A 21443-nucleotide genomic window follows, 5' to 3' on the forward strand; every position below is an offset into this window, starting at 1 on the left:
CCTGCGCCTAATCCAAATAGATATGCACCTGAAAACAAAGAGTGCCCAAAGAACGTTCACCGAAATGGACCATAGATTTTAGGACATACACATACACAAACCAAACTCGAGAAAACAGCTGGAGGGACTAGCCTAAAGCAGGAGAAGGGTCATCTCCTCCTCTGAGACTAGAAGGAGACCAGGTGCACACACAGGTAAGTTTATAGATGTCGGGCAGAAAGTCAAGGGCTTTTTCCCTCCTTGATCACCTCAATTTTCTCTGTGAAATAGGGGCCATAAATGTTCAAAAGGCAGGGGAGGGAGTAGTGACTAAGCAGGTTTGCGCAGTTAGAATGCCACTAGGGGATAAGAGAGGAAGTTGAGAAGGGACAGGCTAGTCGATTATTGGTGTTTTGGTTTTTGTTATTATCCTTCTTTGGATCCAAGAACAAAATTTTCATTTTCAGCAGTTCTGCCGTGTATAAAGGGAAAAATAAAATGGTTAGGTTCAGAGGCTCATTAAGTTGGAAAAGTGGTCTAGACATGAAATAAGAGAAACAGCCCTTGTCGGCTCCCTTAAAGCTGAGAGCTGGGGAATAAGAAGCAAATTTGTACGCCTCAGCTAATACATATGCAGCAGACCAGATCCCAGCGTATCAAGGAATAAAGTCTCTTATTTTAGAAAGAAAGCCTAAGCAAATTTATAACTCAAGGTTAAAATAAACTTAAAATTAAACAAAACTAACAATTTAACCCAAAGTCCCTAATTTATGCCTTGATGTGCGCCTCTTACTGATTTTTACAAATTAGTAAGTTAATACTAACTTAAATATTTTGCTAGCTTAATAGAAAAAAGTTACATAAGTAGCCAATAAGAAAAGAACATCAACTCACCAAAGGATATTTTGCGAGGCTTAAGAGAGCATCACCACCTGGTGGTAGATTCATGGTAAAAGCAATAAAACAGGAAAAGGAAATGGTCAGTCTCTGTCATTGACAACATTCATTATGAGACGTCAAAAACCTTGGCCAACCCTAACGACCAAAAAAAGTAGTGCTATTATAAGTGCTTAGTTTTCAATGCAATAGAATAATAGAAATTTTTCTTTAGAAGCATGATCAAGATTTAAGATTTTCACACAATATTCCACATTGTACATAAATTCTGCCTACAAAATTCTTGAGTTATGGTATATTGCCTCTGCTAAATATCTGTAATGATAAAAGGCTTATTCTCTGAACACTATAGATTGTGAACTTAAATTTGAAATGTTTCGGGGCCTTCAACCAGTAAATCTAATTTTGCAATCTGATGCAAACAGAAAAACCCTATGATATCTTCCACAGCCTGGCTTCAAATATCTCTCTTATTTTGCTCTTCTCTGTTATAAATACATCCTTTTCTTCAACTGACTTGACTTCCAGACTCTTTACATCCAGATCTTCCAGATATACTTTGATTTGTTGACATCTATTTTTATTGCAGTGCCCAAAATAAAACTGAGTTATCTCAGATGTAGTCTAGCCAGTAGAACATAGATACTTCTGTTATTGATACCCATGTTTCCCTTACAGATTTTAGTAGCTGTTTCACGGTTCAGCTCATATATTTTAGTCATTACTATTCCTGAATAGCTCTATATTGTATGGTGACCAGTAATCTAAGTGTTGGGGTAGACTGAGTAGATTTAAGGACCAGCGTTTACTTTTGAAAGTAAATTTTTAACCTCAGCTAACTCTCTGTTCTACAAACTTCCACCATAAACCTAATGATACGATAAAAGAGAGTCAATAAAAGAATACCTTCATGATAACTACGGAGAAGAGACAATAAAACATAAATTTTCTGACTAATTTTGCTGCTCAGCCCAGACTCCTATTAATGATGGAGCATCTCACAGCCTGGGGGCTCAAGCGGGGTCTAGATGCATCTCCCTGAATTGGGAGTGGAAACCCAAGGACGGCCTGAGGATCTCCCTCTGCACTGGCCTCTGTGGCAATATAATAAAGCAAACAAGGGTGTTCTCAGTGGTAAAAGGCTATTGAGAATTTTTTCTGGGGAGAGTTTAGGCAAGAGAGGTAGAGGCTAAATGTTGTTTTGGCAGTAGCAGCTTCTGCAGCAATAACAGAATCTTCTGCAGGCTCTAGCAAAACAGGATCACACTGCTTAGAGAAATGCCATCAGTAACTCTGGACAGATGCTTGATACAGTTCTCTTGTAAATATCTGTTAGTAAGGTAAGTATTTACCATAACAAAGGTTTTCACTTTGACTTCTCATTCTCTTCATATTTCTCAGGATGACATATGTGCCCATATGAACACATGATACAGATGTGACTCAAAAGTTTTTTACTTTTGACCCAGAAAAAGAAACATTATATATATATAATTTCAGCTATTACGTGTGTGGCTGTATGTAAGAATCTATATGAAATAAACAGTATGTGAAAAAAGATTTTATTAGAAAGCAAGTAATTCTCAATCAATTTATTTCTGTCTATGATTAAAATTTAGCCTTATCATCTTTTATCCTTGTGTTTCAGGGACTTTGAAGGCAACCATTTTCATAATTTGAGAAATTTGACTTTCATTTCCTGCAGTAATTTAACTGTTTTGTAAGTAATGGTCTATCCTTTTCAAATAATGTTATACCTCTTTATAAACAAAACGAATCATTTATGTGAACAGAAGCTAGCATAAACATGCATAGTCATTAAGGCAAGTGTTCACTCTTGACTTGAAGTTTTTTGAAATCAAAGCATGTGGGCAAAATTATTGAAGTTCAAACAAAGGGTAACCACAGATTCATACCATATATGAACCATCACAGTGGCACTGTATCAGCTAAGACCTGTTTTTCTCAAACTTAAATAATACCCATTTTATTGGAAAGAAATTCCCATGGACCGCCTAGAATCTATCCTTGGATCTCAACTTGAGAAACACTAAGGTAAAGTCCTAATCTATAAGAATGTTTGCCCTTTTCAAATTACTACTGTAAAGATTGTGGGAAAAAATCTAATTACAATCAAAGTGAAAGAAAAAATCTGCGGAATGTCCATGCCCCTGAGAATATAATTGTGGTCACCAGGATAAGCCTTAGAATATTATTGAGTGTAATTTTCTCTTTATGCCTCTCTGGCCTATTTTTTTTTTTTTTTTGATTCTTCTCCCCAAAGCCCCCAGTACATAGTTGTGTATTCTAGTTGTAGGTCCTTTTGTGTGTGGCACATGGGACGCCACCTCAACATGGCCTGACAACCAGTGCCATGTCTGCACCCAGGATCTGAAGCGGAGAAACCCTGGGCCCCCGAAGCAGAGCACTCGAACTTAACCACTCGGCCACGGGGCCGGCCCCTTCCCTGGCCTATTTTAAATTTCCATTGTCTCTTCCACGAAAGTGAAGGATGCTGGGCCTTCCTTCAATATAAAAATACAACCGCCTCATTCACAGTTTATTTTTCCAGAACAGTATTTTTCAAACTGTGGGTTGCAACTCACAAGTGAGTAATAAAAGCAATGTAGTATGCCCTGACTAGCATTTTTTAAATGAAATGGAATTTATTAAATTGAATAAAAATATCAGAGTGCAATTGAGATAATGTATTGTTTCATGAATCTTAGGTTGTGTGGGTGTATTTTATGTCCCAATGTAAAATGCATTTTTTTTTACTATAGGTTAACATGGGAAAAGTTTGAAAACCATTATACTAGAACACATAGGACCCCTTTGTTTAGGCAGTGCAATAGCTACCATGGATACAACAATAATTTTTCTCCAATTATGCCCCCCATTGCAATGGGTTCAAAGCCACTGAAATATGTGAACTCTTCTGCAGAGAGTTCCGCAGTCTTCAGATGCAGGATGCTCTGTATCAGTCGTGCAAAACAGTTCACACTAATTACCCAAAGGAAATCAAATTGCACCTAAAGGACATATACCAAGTAGATAGCCAAAAAACTTAGAACTTCTTTTCTATCCTACTTGTATTTGTTTTCAAAGGAACCTTTGGATGAAGAAATCATTTGTGAGTTTCCTCTTGGCAAGGGCTTGTGCTTTTCTGGTCCAGGGATATTGGGAAAATGTAGTAATGGTTTGGAGTGCTGGGAGGAAATAAATATTTAAGGATGGTACAAGGCCAACTTCCAGACATGTCACACAATGTTTAAAGAATTGGAAATACTTTAAGACTTTTCTATGAGTTAGTCCTTTATGCTTGCTCATAACACGTGACTTTAGCACAGAAATGAATGGTCGAGAGTGAAAGTCTGATTCAACATCCCAAACTAGAGATAATCTGAATTGGTCCAATTTAGATTAGACTTCTTAGGCAACTCCACCCTAAATCACATCAACTACCAAATGTGTATGAGTGAGCGATATCGTGTCGGGGGTATTTGTTAGACAGACGTGCTACACAGACTGAAGAGGCAACTCAAAAACATCTTCCTGTGCTCTGGGTTGTATGATACTTAGTCTCTGTTCTCAAGAGTTGAGGTTTTCACTATTTCTCTTTTCTATTTCACTTAAAATTTTGAATAATATTTTATTTTTATCGTCATTAAAGGATTTGGGAAATTTAAGATTAAAATTAGATTGGGTAATTTATCATACGACTTCAAAATATCTTGGTGTGAAAAATGCACTATGTATAATTATCTGTGCTTTTGCAGGCTGTTAATCTCCTCTCTAATAGCACATTTATCAGTTACCTCAAGAAGCTACAACATATTTTTGTTTTACTTTCAGGGTAATGAGGAAAAACAAAATTAATCAGCTAAATGAGAACACTTTTGCACCTCTCCAGAAACTAGATGAATTGTAAGTTTGATTAAACATATATTGATAAGAACTTCCTTTCCACTGTTTTAGTTCATAGTTGTTTCACATATGTGCTTTTATACATTTAAGGAATATTTCTTTTCTCTTTACCTAGCATTATTTATATACACCCTGAGCCACAAAGGAATCCAGATAGTTTACAAAAATACACATAAAAGAAAAAACATATAATAAATATTTAAGAAAAGTGAGATAAAGGAAATATAGCTGCAGAGAAAAAATAAAGTCAGGGTAAAAGTAATCTATAAAATACATCCTACATCCCTCTGTCCCTCTGCTAGTGAGGGACAGAAAATTTGTCTTTAAGTTTCCTAGGGGGTTAGGATTCAGAGACCATAAGGGTAAAAAGACACCAGTTTGCTGGTTCTAAAACCAAAGGATAATCTTGGATTTATAAGGAAATTGGATACTTCCTTGGATAACATTCCAACCTATGATAACAGAAGAGGGAGAGAAGTTGACAACTACTTATAATGTCCCTTTTTAAGATCAATGACACACTTCCAAAGAGCATTAAGACAACTCTGTGATGAACCAAAACCTTGTGGTCCAAGTACATAGTGACTTATTGTAACAATAAAATGTATGTAGAACAATGGATGAAGTGCATGTTCCTCAAAGAATTTTTTATTTTTTTAGTATTAATTTTATCAATTGGGTTTTTGCTAAAGTTTGGACTAGCAACTTGTTCGATTTTGTGTTTCTGGAAAGAATATAGACTGTGGACAGATCTACGTGTTTTGACAATTAGCTGGGCTGGCCATTGATTTATTAGAACTTTACCATAAAAATTAAGGAATATAACTAGAATGTTTCTCTGGACACCTTACCTGTGTACTGAAATAAGTGGAGGGAATACATATGTCACAAGCAGGAACACTCCTCAAGAAACAATCCTGCTTTCTGCTCTGAAACATTTAATAAACCAGCCATTGAAACTGCAGCATTTTTTCTGTAACCATTAACCTCAAACGTTTTTCGGTAGGCAGTACCAATCATTCAGAAAATGTGTGAAAAAAATCTCAAGAGACATTAGAACCAAGCATCTGTTTTAACAATTCCTGGTATCTGGCAATTGAACCATATCGTCAGCATATAGGAAATTATTTTATTTTCATTAGTAGGGAAAGGTTCACGCAGGTGATCCAAAGGTATTATCTAGCCATCAAAATACAAGTTAGTCTAGGGGTCCATAGTTTTCCTTGTGTTATCCTACTTGCAACTACTCTCTGAATATAAGAAGGCAATTCCTCCAAATCCTAACCTTCTTGGTGGTGGTAAGGTACAGGTTTTATGCAAGTATCAGTAACCAGCAGTGAACATGGAACACAAACAGCTTAGTCCATAACCAGTGCTAATCCAGGTTCAGGGGTAAAGAAAAGGGCAACAATAACTACAGAGAAGGTAATGAAGGCCAATAATTAGTTTTACCTAAAGCCTGCCTTATCCCATATTAACCACTGGCCTGAAAAATCAGATTTACAAGGATAAAAATGGCATGCTTTCTAAGAGGTGATGGTTTTAAATGGCTGGGTTTAGATCTAAAATAAGAGGATGAATCTCCTTTTGAGAGAGGATTGACTATACTCTGTGCCGCCTCAGGCTTGATCACACCAAAAGAGTTAATGAGGGCAAATAAATTGGCAGCAATCAGGATTCACTTGTCACAGTAGACTTTAAGTAGCTCTGGTGGCAGGAAATCTTTGCCACGTGCTTGATTTAACTTGTGCTTTTAACATCAACTACTCTAGGTGATAATGTGTTTCCTCAGTGAATCCAGAAATGGACCTGGAGTCCAGTTAAGTTTAGACCAACTTTCCTAAACCGAAACTGAGAAAATGGTCGTTTTACGTGTCACTTAGGATCTAGGCCATTACGCGATTCATGCTGTAAGAACCATATGTCAGAATTATCTCCAATAGCCGAAACCAGCACTCCCACCAGAAACTATTGAATGTGACATTTGGAGTTTTAATATGCTAGTGGACTACTCTAAATCTGTTTTTCACATCACCTTGCTAATATGACCAATATTTTACTTGGCTTCTCATACAAGGAACTGAAATTGTGCTCCCTCTTTTACCCAAATGTGAAACAGACAGATTCGTCTGTTAATAGTCTTCTAATTGGGGATAGAAAGAATAGCTAAAACTAAAACTAAGATAGAAACTGGATAACCCAAGATGAATAGGTATAGTTCTCGTACTCAAAGAACTCACAGCCTTCAGAAGGGAAGCACATACGTACAGAAATAGTCTCAATATAACGTTATGCATGATGTATGTATCATATGTGCTACTGTTCCCACCCAAGGCGGGGGAGGTCATCTGCCCATCACAAAACATGCCAATAGTCGAGAGGCAAGGTGTAGGAGAGAAAGGGTTTTATTACGGCTTGCTAGCAAAGAGGAAGATGGCTAACTAATGTCCAAAAGAACCAACTTACACAACAATGACTACAAGCCAGTTATATAGGGGGCAGGTCTCCAGATAGGGGAGGCATCTGGTCTGCAGATGGTGGGGCAGACATCTGGTCTTAGTTCCTGTAATCTTTTATTTTACTGGATATGCATCAGAGATCGGAGCAACATCCTATACACTGATCTTTCACTTGTCATAGATGGTCTCTATCAGCATAGGGGTCATGATAATGACCAGGGGTTATCATATTCCTAAGGAACTCAAAAGGACAAAGTTATCAACTTATTGTAGCTGAGAGGGGCCGTAAAATCTACAGAGCACGTATATCTCCTGGAGAGTGCATGTCCAGCTGTGTAGTTAATCAGAGGTCATTCAAAGTTACAATATGGTTTCTTTGCTGTGATTTGGCTTCCCTTATGTCAACCTTGTGTTGAGCCGGTATCACTGTGATAGAAGTGTGCACAAGGAGTATATGAGAGAACAGACAAAAGAATGCCTAACCTCTCTGGTCACAGGGGAGTGACATTTGAGCAGAATCTTGAAGGACAAATAGAAATTCACCAGGACAAGAAGAAAATCTTATTACAGGCAGAAGGAAGCACCCAGGCAAAAACATGAAGGTTAGAACACTGAAGTGCATTCAGGCCATGGTGAAAGTCATTGTGACTGAGTAGAAAGTGGTAGGAAATGAAGCTGGAAAGATAGAGTGGCTACATATTTAGATAATTAATGATATTTTATGATACACTAAACAGTTTTGATTTTATCTTCTAGGCAACAGGGAGCTATTGAAAGATTTCAAGAAAGGGATGAAATTTTAAAAAGATTCCTTTGATTGTCAAATCAGAACAATCTATCTTAGACAATTCACGTATAAATATGTAAATAACAAAAATAATCTCAAAGTTCAGTTTGCAATATGAAAATAAAACATTTACAGCAAAGACATTTATAATACGTATTAGGTTATATTAGCCACTTATTTTTAGTTTTAAAAACTCAGTCTAGGGACCAGCCCCGTGGCTGAGTGGTTAAGTACACGCGCTCTGCTTCACTGGCCCTAGGCTCATCAGGCCACGCTCAGGCAGTGTCCCACATGTCACAACTAGACGGACCCACACTAAAAAATATACAACTATGTACTGGGGGGATTTGGGGAGAAAAAGCGGAAAAAAAAAAAAAGAAAGATTGGCAACAGTTGTTAGCTCAGGTGCCAATCTTTAAAAAAAAACTCAGTCTAAAACTATCCTGCCCTTCAAAGTTGAACGATCTAACTTTTGACTTATAAACACTCCAATTTACATAACAAATAGATCTATTCTCCTAACTCTCCCTGTGGCATCTAAGAGGATTTGGAGATGGATAGGGAAAGAGGTTAGGTTTTCTCTTAGTATCTCTTGATCACATTGGAGAACTCAAGCCTATTGAAACACTATCTCGTTTAGAAGAATCTGAGGCTTTTCTCACGAGAGCTGCCACTGTCAAAACTACCACAATAGCTGCTACTGTCAAAAACCTTCTTACTGCTAAGCTACAAGGTCATACCATACTAGGCAGCCCAACCTCCATATATACATAAGGAAACACGCAAAATATCCTGCCCCAGGAATGTATGAGATCCTGTGTATACCAGCTGTGAAAGAAACTTACATCTGAAATAATCCACTTCCATTTGAAAATCATAGTGAACCCAAGCAAAAGAAAAAATTAAGCCTCCAAACCTTAATCCTCCTCTAACATGGAAGAAAGGAAAGAAGGAAAAGAGAGAAGGAGGGAAAGGAAAAAGGGGCACAACACACATATTAATTGAATTAGAAAATTGTATTGTTAGAACCAGATCAAATACTGTTGATGCAAAATAACCAATAACCATTCTATAAGTAAGAGAGATAAGGTGAGTTTTACTTGAGCCAAGGTGAGGATTATAACCTGAGAAGACAGTTTCCACAAAGGAAGAAAATTATCTGGAGAAGTATGTTTTCAGTACATTCTTATACCTTTTTAGAACAAAGAACATACATTAAACATGCTCAGGACATATATTCATCAAAGTTCCAAAGAGGCATTCAGTTACAAATTAGCAGGTCAATATGACCCTGATGTCGAGAAAGGGACTAATAGGGGCATTATCAATAGGGCATTACCAATAAGACGTAGAAGGGGAAGTATGCATTCTTAAGAGAGTGCATTCTATAGTGGTTAAAGCAATATGTGTCTGACAGGCCATACGTAAGGCTTTAGCTGCAGCCGAATGGGTTTTGAGCCAGAAGTTACCCCATATACCTCAATATGCGAAAACCTCTTGTAAATACCATCAAGTATTTGTCTCTGAGTGAGTGATGGAAGGGGACAAAATATTATTGTCTTTTGCCATTTCACTCCCTTTTTAAAAAATTTAGACTTCTGGTAATTAATATAACTCATTAATAGCATTGTTAAAAAGTTGTATAATAGTTTCCTAATAAGTTACAGATTAATGAATAAAGTCTGAAGAAATAATATACCATGTTTGCATTTATTTCCCTAGGGATTTAGGAAGTAATAAGATTGAAAATCTTTCACCGAATGTATTTAAGGATCTAAAGGAGCTCTCACAATTGTAAGACTGATATTAATTTTGTCATTTCATTTCTTTATTTTTTAAATTGTGATAGAATATACGTAACATAAAATTTACCATTTCAACAATTTTTAAGTGTACAGTTCAGTGACATTAAGTACATTCACATTGTTGTGCAACCATCACCCATCATCCATCTCTACAACTTTCTCATCTTCCCAAACTGAAACTCCATACATATTAAGCAATAACTCTCCATCATCCCTGCGCACACCAGCATCCCCCACTCCATGTTCTGTCTCTATGAATGTGACTACCCTAGGTACACTATATAGGTGGAATCACTCAATCTTTGTCCTTTTCTGACTGGCTTATTTCCCTTAGCATAATGTCTTCAAGCTTCATCCATGTTGTAGCATGTGTCAGAATTTCTGAATATTATTATCCTGAATAATAATATTATTTCAATTAATTATTAATATTTATTTATTTTTAATTATTCATTTTACATATTTTATATTATATAAATATTATATAAATTTTATATTATAAGTCAAAATATTTTATATTATATATTATTTATATTATATAATGTATAATACATAATATGTAACTATATTATATATTAATATATAAAATATATATAGATATTTATATATAAAATATGATATAACATATAATAAAATATATAAAATAATATATAAATTATAAAATATATAAATATAAGTATACATTATTTAAATATAAATATTATATATATTATAAATTAATTATTAATAATTAATTGAAATATTATTCTAAATCATAATCCACTGTCTGTATATACTACATTGTGTTTATTCATTCATTCATTGATGAACACTTGGGTTGCTTCTACCTTTCAACTATTGGAGTGGCACTGCTATGAATATGGGTGTACAAATATCTGTTTGAGATCTTGCTTTCAATTCTTTTTTGGTGTATAGCCCCAGAAGTAAAATTGCTGGATCATACAGTAATTCTATTTTTAATTTTTTGAGGAAATACCATACTGCTTTCCATAATAGCTACATCATGTTGCATTCCCACCAGAAGTGCACAAGGATCCCAATTTCTTTACATCTTCGACAACACTCATTTTCTGTTTTTTTGGTAATAGTCACGCTAATGGATATGAAATGGTATCTCATTGTGTTTTTGATTTGCATTTCCCTAATGTTTAACGATGTTGAGCATCTTTTTCACGGGCTTATTAATCATTTGTATATCTTCTTTGAGGACGTCTAGTCTTTTGCCAATTTTTCAATTGGGTTGTTTGTTTTTATATATTTTTGTATATATTTTATTATATATATAATATATTTTACATTATATTTTTATATATATTTTATATATTTTTGTCTTCATATATTTTAGATATTAAATCCTTTTTAAATATATGATTTTCAAATATTTTCTCCCATTCTCCAGGTTGTCTTTTCACTCTGTTGATAGTGTTCTTCAATGCAAAAAAGTTTTTAATTTAGATGTAGCCCAATCTTTCAATTTTTTCTGTTGTTGCCTGTGCTTTTGGTGTCATATACAAGAAATCATTGCCTAAACCAATGTCATGAAGATTTTCCCCTATGTTTTCTTCTAACAGTGTTATAGTTTTAGCTTTTATATTTAGGTCTTCAATCTATTTTGAGTTAATTTTGTACATAGTGTAAGCTAAGGGTCTAAGTTCATTTTTTTGCATGTGGATATCTATCTGGTTTTCCCAGCACCGTTTGTTGAAGAGACTGTCCTTTCCCCATTGATTGGTCTTGGCACCTTTGTTGAAAATTATTTGACCATATAAACAAGAATTTATTCCTGAGTTCTCTCTCCTATTCCATTGGTCTACATGTCTGTCTTTATGCCAGTACCACACAGTTTTGATTACTGTAGCTTTATAGTAAGTTTTAAATTCAGGAAGTGTGAGACCTCCAAATTTGTTCTTCTTTTTCAAGATTGTTTTAGCAATTTAGGCTCCCTTGAGATTCCATATAAATTTTAGGATAGATTTTCCTATTTCAGCAAAAAATATCATTGGGACTTTAATAGAGATTGCACTGAATCTGTAGATTGCTTTGTAGTATTGACACGTAGAATCTGTAGTATTGACATCTTATTGATATTAAGTCTGCCAATCTGTAAACACAGAATGTTTTTCCATTTATTGTGTTCTTTAATTTCTTTCAGCAGCATTTTGTTTTCAAAGTACAAGTCTTTCACCTTTAGTTTACTCCCAAGTATTTTGTTCTTTTGATACCATCATAAAATGGAATCAATTTCCTTTTTTTTTTTTCAGATTGTTCATTGTTCGTGTATAGAAATGAATTTGATTTTTGTGTGTTGCTTTTGTATTTGGAAACTTTGCTGAATTTGTTTATTAGTTCTAACAGTTTTGTGTGTGTGCATGAAATCTTAAAGATTTTCTATGCGTGAGATTGTGTCATCAGTGAACAGAGATAATTTTGTCTTCCTTTCCAATTTGAATGCCTTTTATTTCTTTTTCTTGCCTAATTACTCTGGCTAGGACTTTCAGTACTACGTTTAATAGAAGTGGTGAAAGCAGGCATCCCTGTCTTGGTATTGATTTTAGAAGAAAGGCTCTAGGTCTTTTACCGTTGAATATGACGTTAGCTGTGGGCTTTCACATATGGCCTTTATTATGTTAAGATAGTTCTCTTCCATTCCTAGATTGTTGAGTCCACTTTGTTTCTTTTATACAATTCATTTTTTATTGTCATTCTTCCTCTCTTTCCTGCTTCCTGTAATTACCACCCTCCAACAACTCCTCCCTCACCCACCTAACTAATGGTCTAATCTAGAATAAATTTCTTAAAGAGAGATCTTGCCCTGAGAAGCTCCTTTTAACCAATGATTCTTGTTTCAAGGTGTTGTTTTACAAAGATTCTGAAATTTTCTCTGTTTAAATTCACATGTACTGTCACTGTTCTATGTGTCTTTGTTCTTAGCTCTAGCCTTCTACTTTTCATTTAATGCTTCACAAATCCCTAGTACAATATGCCACCTTTGACATAAGATTTATTGTAAAAAGTATTCAATGTGACTCCATTAATTCAAATTGTGACTAAATGAGATTTTTTTAAGAGAATTTAAACCACCTCTGCTCCTAGGCATGTGAAGTAGGTGTGATTTCTCTCTGGGTACCCTACCACTTCTCTGGTGGGAGCCATTTCTTGACAACTCCACCTTTATGCCCATGTTGTCTTCCCTCTCTCTCTATCATGAACACAATCATAGAGTCCTTACTAACAGCTAGGCATTGTTCTAAGTGTTTTATCTCCATTAATTCATTTAAATGTCCAATGAACCCTGTGAGGCAAGTGTTATTACTGTACTTTTGTTGCTAATGTTTAAAAGTAACCCAAAGTCAACAGACATACTTTCTCTTTACTCAAGCAGTTTCTAGAAGTGACCTACTGTTGCTTTTTTTAAAAAAACAGGAATCTTTCCTATAATCCAATCCAGAAAATTCAAGAAAACCAATTTGATCACCTTGTCAAACTCAAGTCTCTGTAAGTATACACCTGTGGGGATCGTTTTATGATAAAATTGTTATTTATATATTACTAGCTAATAAATTCTATAAAATAAGATTTATGGAATATTTCAAATCAGAAGCTTTATTCCCAGGATATTAATTAAGTTCCACAAAAACATATAAGATGAGTGCTTGCTGGACTATAAACAAACAGCTATTAGTTTTATCTTACATGTTTATAAACTAAAAATTAGATAATGATGAATCATTTTATGTTTTCCTATAATCACCAGGAGCTTATATTGGATTGTTTGCTTTGATCCTCTGAAGGCATCTATGCATGTTCATTCCTCCATTAGCACTGGATATCTAAGAATTCATTATAGCCATCTTTACTCCAAGATGGAATATTACAGATTATATAAATCTTTACTTGCACAACACACACATACAAAAAAATTCTTTTAGGATCTAATAATTGCCTTAAAAAGATAAGCTTCAGTTCATTTAAATGTTCCCTCAGTAAAATGGCATTTTATTAGAAAAACATATTTAAAAATTATTAGAAAAATTTCAAAAATGTAAAACTCCTCTGCTACTGTAATATTGTCTAAAGGATAATGCTTGTTCCTTTATTCCACAAATATTTATTGAGTAGTTACTGTGCACAAAGCATTGTGCCATGATCTATGAGGATCTAAAAATTTCAAATAGGGGAGATATATATGTATAAATAACAGAATCCAAAAGAAATTGAGGAAGTACCTAGAGCAGGCTGAGTATGAATGTTTGGTTCAGAATAAGTATTAACTAACAGCATTTTATTAAATTGTCCTTCACAAAAACTCATTTTATTATACCCTGTATAATATATGTTATTTTGACAATTAATTTGATATTTTTAGCAGCCTAGAAGGAATTGAAATTTCAAATATCCAACAAAGGATGTTTAGACCTCTTATGAATCTCTCTCACATGTAAGCAGATATTTTTCTTGTTCTTCACCTTAATTTTAAATTTTTATGTGTCCACACCTATTGTGCTAATACATCCATACCCAATGCAGCCAATCTATTAACATTTTCTACTGACTGATTTGCCTAAACAATAATTAACTCTTAAAGTGTTTATACTGGGCAGGATTACTTTTAGTTTTCCATGGTTTGGTAAAATCAAAGGAGAGCTTTTGAACGTCAGAGAACACGAGTGTGGAGGGAACCCACTGAGTCCTGTAAGTTCTCCTCAGCTCTGTTACCATTTATACACTTTGATGTTTGCCTAATGAGCTAGTAATTTGTACACATGGTGTAAGCGCTACCAGAAGAAGTAGGAATTTATATAAACAACATAAGATAATTATAAATAAATAATTCCTGTAAATGGAGGAAGGTAAGGAGAAATCCTCCTTAGTGAAACTTGCCCCAAGGTCAGGGCACGATTGGAGCAAGTGTGTACGGATAAGACAGAAACTTTGAAAAATCTTTTATTCTAACAGTGTGTCTCATTGTACCATCAATTACATGCTTTAGAAACATTTTCTTTAATTGAATGCAATCCTATAGCAGGTATTAGAATGACCTCCAGGGTAATTAATTCTCAATAATCTAGAAAGTGTTGAGTCAGCCACCACCACTCTGTGATCTTGCTTATATTTTAAGTCTAACACAGTACACTCTACTTTTGTTCTTTATAATTCCTTAGAGAGAATGCTTATAAAAGTTTCCTTGGTTCTACACAACACTCTGACTAAATTAAACAAAAGAGTTTATTGAAAGGAAATGGCGAAGCTCACAAACTCCAAGGAACAGACTTGAATTGGGCAGAAACCATGGCAGACCTAGGCATCTGGGCAGCAGGAGTTAATCAACAGGACAATATCCTGTAATTGCCGAGCTTTTATCTTGTATTACTACACCTCTTTACACTATGAAGATCATTCATATTTTTTGCCAGAGTACATGGCTTTAGAGATAAATAGATCTAATTTGAATCTCAATTACTACATTTATTAGAAAATTTCCTAGCAAATAATTTGCCTCTATTAAAGATTCATCTCCTCCTATGGTGATACTAATACCTACCTCATGGAGTTCATTTGAGAATTTATTCCTGGTACCTAGAAGATGCTCAATAAATGGTGTTGGTGTTGCTGGTAAAATAGTAGTAATTATTGATTAACCAGATGGTGTCTTTATCAACAAGGGGAGGGAGTCTCTCTATTGGTGAAAGAATTCACTCAACAAATATTTACTGAACACTTTATTACTTACCAAAATCTAATGTAAGAGGCAGGCATGTTAAGAAGTAATTATAGATACATAATAACTTCTATAATAGAAAAGCCATGGAAACACAGAGGAGAAAGCACTTCACTCTTCTCCTGAGGTTAAAAGCAAGATCAGTTGCAGCAACAATAAGAGCCGTGTAACAGTGTATTTACATATGCCAAATACTAAAAACCCAGTAAAAGTTTCCTTGGATGGATTCCTTTGATCCCATGCTAACAGTTTATTTATACAGTCGTGCATTGCTTAACGGCAAGGATACATTCTGAGAAATGTGTCGTTGGGCAAATGTGTCATTGTGCAAACATCAGAGTGTACTTAAATCAAGCACAAGAGAAAATAATGCAGTAAAGAGAGGTGATAAACACAAGATGTAGCAGGCTGTTGCTGGCATAACATGGCATAGTCTTTTACAGTAAACTTTTTTTAAGTAAAAGGAGTAGAAGAGATCTAAAATAATGATTAAGAATATAGAATAGTAAATACATAAACCAGTAACATAGTGTTTATTATCATGTATTATGTACTGTACATAATTGTATGTCCTATATTTTTATATGACTGGCAGTGCAATAGGTCATTTACACCAGCATCACCACAAACACATGAGTAAGGCGTTGTGCTACATTATGATGGCTACGTCATTGGGTAATAGAAATTTTTCAGCTCTATTATAATCTGATGGGACCGCTATCATATGTGTAGTCCCTTGTTGACAGAAAACTCATTATGCAGCACATGACTGTATTCGAAAACAAGTCTAACACTGGTATATTCATTATGCCTATTCATTGTTCTCACCCACACATTCTTTTACAGTAAAATCAAGTTAATGAGAATTAAACAAGTTTAAAGCTTCTGGATCCCTAACGTTTGACATTCGTCTGCATCCTACATATAAGACATTTTCTTTCTACTGCGAAAATGTAGAAAATAAATATTAATGTATAGTGACACTGAGTTAAATTTAAAATCTTATTTCACTTTCTCTTTGTGCATCAGATATTTTAAGAAATTCCAGTATTGTAGATATGCACCACATGTTCGCAGCTGTAAACCAAACACGGATGGAATCTCATCCCTAGAGAATCTCTTGGCGAGCATTATTCAGAGAGTCTTCGTCTGGGTTGTATCTGCAGTTACATGCTTTGGAAACATCTTTGTCATTTGCATGCGACCTTACATCAGATCTGAGAACAAGCTGCATGCCATGTCAATCATTTCTCTCTGCTGTGAGTACTTCCTAGTTGAAGAGGAATTATAGTTTTGAAATATACAAAAGCATTGCTATTAGAAAATAATTAAACAGAGTGGTAGAATTATGAGATTTTTAAAATTTCTCTGTATTGCTTATATGTTGTTTTCACATTCACTCCAATGAAAATAAAATTACTTTAGTGATCAGAAAGAAAATTAGTTTTTAGAACCAGCCCTGATGGTTTAGTGGTTAAAGTTCGGCACCGTCCTCACTTCGGTGGCCCAGGTTTATTTCCCCTTCCCAGAACCACGCTACTCATCTGTCAGTTGCCATGCTGTGGCAGCGGCTCACATAGAAGAACTAGAAGGACTTACAACTAGGATATACAACCATGCACTGAGGCTTTGGGGAGGAAAACAAAAAGAAAGAAAAAGAGGAATATTGACAACAGATGTTAGCTCAGGGTGAATCTTTCCCTGCAAAAAAAACCACAAAAGTATATTTAAAAAAAAGAAAGAAAATAAGCTTTTAAAACGAGGAAATTCAATCACCTTACATAGATTAACGAAGCTCTCATTCATTAGTTTTGTCTCATAGAGAAGCTCTCATTTGTTAGTTTTCTTCTCTGAAGGCATAATATTTTATTAAAGCAAATCTTTTACTATGTAGGTAAACTCTTTTACTGTGAATACAATTGCAATGTTTCATAATCACATTTTTATGTCTAGAGCTGTATTTACTTTTTGTTTGCAGATCCAGTTCATAGATATTGACAGCAAATAGTTGTTTCTCTGGTCTCTGAGCTACTAGAATCTTCTCCCTTCATAATTTTAAGTATTTAAATAAGAAAATGTTTTTAGGTAGTGTTAAATTTTTTCAAAAGTTTTTGAAATGTGTTGCAAGGTATTATACTAAATGAGGACTACAAAAAAAATAAGCAAGAGGGGCCGGCCTCGTGGCCGAATGGTTGGGTTCGTGCACTCCACTGCAGGCAGCCCAGTGCTCCAGCGGTTCGAACCCTGGGCATGGACATGGTACCCACTCGTCAGGCCACGCTGAGGCAGCGTCCCACATGCCACAACTAGAAGGACCCACACAACTAAGAATATACAACTATGTACGGGGGCTTTGGGGAGAAAAAGGAAAAAAATAAAATCTTAAAAAAAAATAAGCAAGAAACCAGTCCTCAGGGTGTTTATAGTGTAATTTATCTACACTTCCTCAAGCGAGCATTAACCCACGTGATGTTCTACTTTTTTATGTGTGCTGTTCCATGTCTCACCCCTACCCTCATTCAAAGTCTAATGTCTAATTGTTTTTTTCAAGCCACCTAAGAAATAGAACTCAGAAATTATTTACTACTTTGTATTGTTAGCTACAAAATTTTGAGTATGCTCAATTTCCCTGGTGAAGGCTAGACTATAATTTCAGCATTTAAGGATAAGAGTCAGCTTTATGATTTATACAGTGATGTGATTTTAGGCACTTTGTGTAGAAAGCTTGCACAGTGAAAAAATCTCATTTGCTTTCTAATATGTAATGTGTGCTTAAAAAGCAAATATACTGGGGCCAGCCTGGTGGCATAGTGGTTAAGTTTGCACATTCCACTTTGGCGGCCCAGGGTTCACCAGTTCGGCTCCCGGGCACAAATCTATTTTTTTTTCTTTTCTTTTCTTTTCTTTTCTTTTGAGGAAGATTAGCCCTGAGCTAACATCCACTGCCAATACTCCTCCTTTTGCTGAGGAAGACTGGCCCTGAGCTAACATTTGTGCGCATCTTCCTCCACTTTATATGTGGGTTGCCTGTCACAGCACAGTTTGACAAGTGATGTGTAGGTCCACACCCAGGATCTGAACCAGCAAATCCTGGACCACCAAAGCAGGATATGCGAATTTAACTGCTGTGCCACCGGGCTGGCCCCCGGGCACAGATCTACACACCACTCATCAAGCTATGCTGTGGCCACATGACACATAGAAAATAGAGGAAGATTGGCACAGATTTAGCTCAGCAACAATCTTTCTCAAGCAAAAAAAGGAAGATTGGCAAGAGATGTTAGCTCAGGGCCAATCTTCCTCACCAAAAAAAAAAAAAAAGCAAATATACTAAGTAGCGTATCTCACTTACAGCTGATATGAAGGAAGAGGATGCCTAAAAAGAGACAGAGAATGATGTAAAATTAGGAAAAAAGAATCAGACAGAACAGGTTTGCTTAGGCCAGCTCTGGGTAAATAATTCAAGCCCCTCAAAATTGTACTGACTACAAAGTGCTTCATCATTATTCATACCTTCTAAATTATAGACTTCAAAATTCATAGTCATTAGTCTATCACAACAACTTCTGAATTACTTCCTCTGGGATTTTGCATGATGTCCTTATCTTGTTAATTGGGAGAATTTCATTGGAAGTGGTGAACTAAATAATAATATCCCTAATTGAATGCTCAACATAATTGCATTTTATTCATTTATTCAACATTCCTAGGTGATAGGACTAGAATGGAAAACACAACAGACAAGATTCCTGCTCTTAGTCTAGCGTATTAGAGGAAAACAGACGAGAAATGATTTTATAATTAGCTGTAGAGGGTGCTATAAGAGTGGCTATCAAAGAGAGTTCATGAAGAGGTCCTTACTCATAAATGAATTCTTAGAATAAAAATTACCTCCTCCCAAGATAGAGGAAATTTGGCTTATTTTTTTTCCAATATTAAAAATATAACTGCTTATGATAATTTCATTATACCTACTTATTTCTCAAATTTGTGCAATTTACTGTTCCTATAGGTGCTGACTGCCTAATGGGAATATATCTATTTGTGATTGGAGCCTTTGACCTGAAGTTTCGTGGAGAATACAATAAGTATGCACAGCTGTGGATGGAGAGCATTCATTGTCAGCTTGTGGGATCTTTGGCCATTCTGTCCACAGAAGTATCAGTGTTACTTTTAACGTTTCTGACACTGGAAAAATATATCTGCATTGTGTATCCTTTTAGATGTTTAAGACCTGGAAAATGCAGAACAATTACAGTTCTGATTCTCATTTGGATTATTGGGTTTATAGTGGCTCTCATTCCATTGAGCAATAAGGAATTTTTCAAAAACTACTATGGCACCAATGGAGTATGTTTCCCTCTTCATTCAGAAGACACAGAAAGTATTGGAGCCCAGATTTATTCAGTGGCAATTTTTCTTGGTAAGAAATTCTGTATTATAAGCCCTTTCATTCAAATGTTAGACTAAATCACAGTATGAACCTCATTATGCCTTCTAATGCTTACAAATTTTTATTTCAGCTCTAATTGGTTTTTCTCATTGACATTGGGGGTAGATTCTATCAGAATTCCCTGAGGGGAATTTTTTCCTAAATTACCCCTTTATCATATAAATTCCAACATGATGCACCTTAATAAGACAAGACATTAAACATTTGTATTTCATGCATTCACCCTAAAAATACTAAGCAAAATATATTTTAACTCTTTGCCTTTAGAACTTGAACAAACTCAAAGTAGCCACACAAGTCTTTGGCTTGAGAGTAGATATACAAGTGTTTTCTCTTATAAAAAATATTCTCAAAGTATAACTTAAAGTAATTGAATTAGGAAAAAAAATAATACTAGAGAGATTAATTTAATAGACCCAGGATATTCATTGAATCACTATAATCTCATTTTAAGATGCCATTTTTAAATTAAACATGTCATAATCCTTCATTACTTCACTACTTCAAATTTTTAAAAATGTATGATTTTTGAGTACCTTAGTAATTCTTATGAAGAACAAAAAACATGCTATGTTGTTTGCATCTTCTCCTTAATAACAGCTAAGGGTAAGTTTTCTTTGTTTGTTTTAAAAAAATGTGCATATACATTAACAATAATCTTTGTGTTCTAAACAGGTATTAACTTGGCAGCATTTATCATCATAGTTTTTTCCTATGGAAGCATGTTTTACAGCGTTCATCAAAGTGCTATCACAGCAACTGAAATACGGAATCAAGTCAAAAAAGAGATGATCCTTGCCAAACGGTTTTTCTTTATTGTATTTACCGATGCATTATGCTGGATACCCATTTTTGTACTGAAATTTCTTTCATTGCTTCAGGTAGAAATACCAGGTACAGCTTTCTCTTTTCTTTCTATAAAGAAACAATAAATCTGTTCCTGCAATGTTCCTCTAAGAAAGAAAATTAAGATCCTTAACACTAACTCATTAAGATTTATAAGTCAGAGTTAAATGAACTTCAAGCTTTGTTCATCAATGAAATGTTTACTGGGAGGAAGCTGTTCGGTTCTTTCCATAAATGCCTAAAAACACAATTACTATTGAAACCAAGGAACAATGACTCAAACAAATTACACTTAATGTGTTGAAATTCTGGTAATGCCATGCTTAAGACGACCAGAAAGGAAAACAGGTCAAAACAATTATCAGATAATTACTTTGCTTTTTCCAGAATATACGAAATTTTTCTTCCCGGAATACATAGCAGTTTAGAGAACAGTACTCCAGGCTGTGAGAGATGACAGAAGAAAACATCCTTGATATTTAAAATCATGTGCATCACACTCATTAACATGGCTATTATCAAAAAAAACGAAAATAAGTCTTGGTGAGGATGTGGAGAAGCTGGAACTCTT

At 35.0% G+C, this 21443-nt stretch overlaps 1 protein-coding gene across 1 annotated transcript in view; it reads left to right on the forward strand.

Annotated features, from left to right (window-relative positions):
* Positions 1-21443, forward strand: part of RXFP1 (relaxin family peptide receptor 1) — a 113969-nt gene that overhangs the window by 90510 nt on the left and 2016 nt on the right. Inside the window, exons 10-17 of the mRNA XM_046657022.1 lie at positions 2525-2596; positions 4732-4803; positions 9772-9843; positions 13278-13349; positions 14221-14292; positions 16603-16832; positions 19586-19996; positions 20702-20920. Of these exons, the coding sequence (XP_046512978.1) occupies positions 2525-2596; positions 4732-4803; positions 9772-9843; positions 13278-13349; positions 14221-14292; positions 16603-16832; positions 19586-19996; positions 20702-20920 (1220 nt within the window). The remainder of the gene's footprint in view (positions 1-2524; positions 2597-4731; positions 4804-9771; positions 9844-13277; positions 13350-14220; positions 14293-16602; positions 16833-19585; positions 19997-20701; positions 20921-21443) is intronic.

This window comes from Equus quagga, chromosome 3 (assembly GCF_021613505.1).
Source record: "Equus quagga isolate Etosha38 chromosome 3, UCLA_HA_Equagga_1.0, whole genome shotgun sequence".
NCBI classification, from domain to species: domain Eukaryota; kingdom Metazoa; phylum Chordata; class Mammalia; order Perissodactyla; family Equidae; genus Equus; species Equus quagga.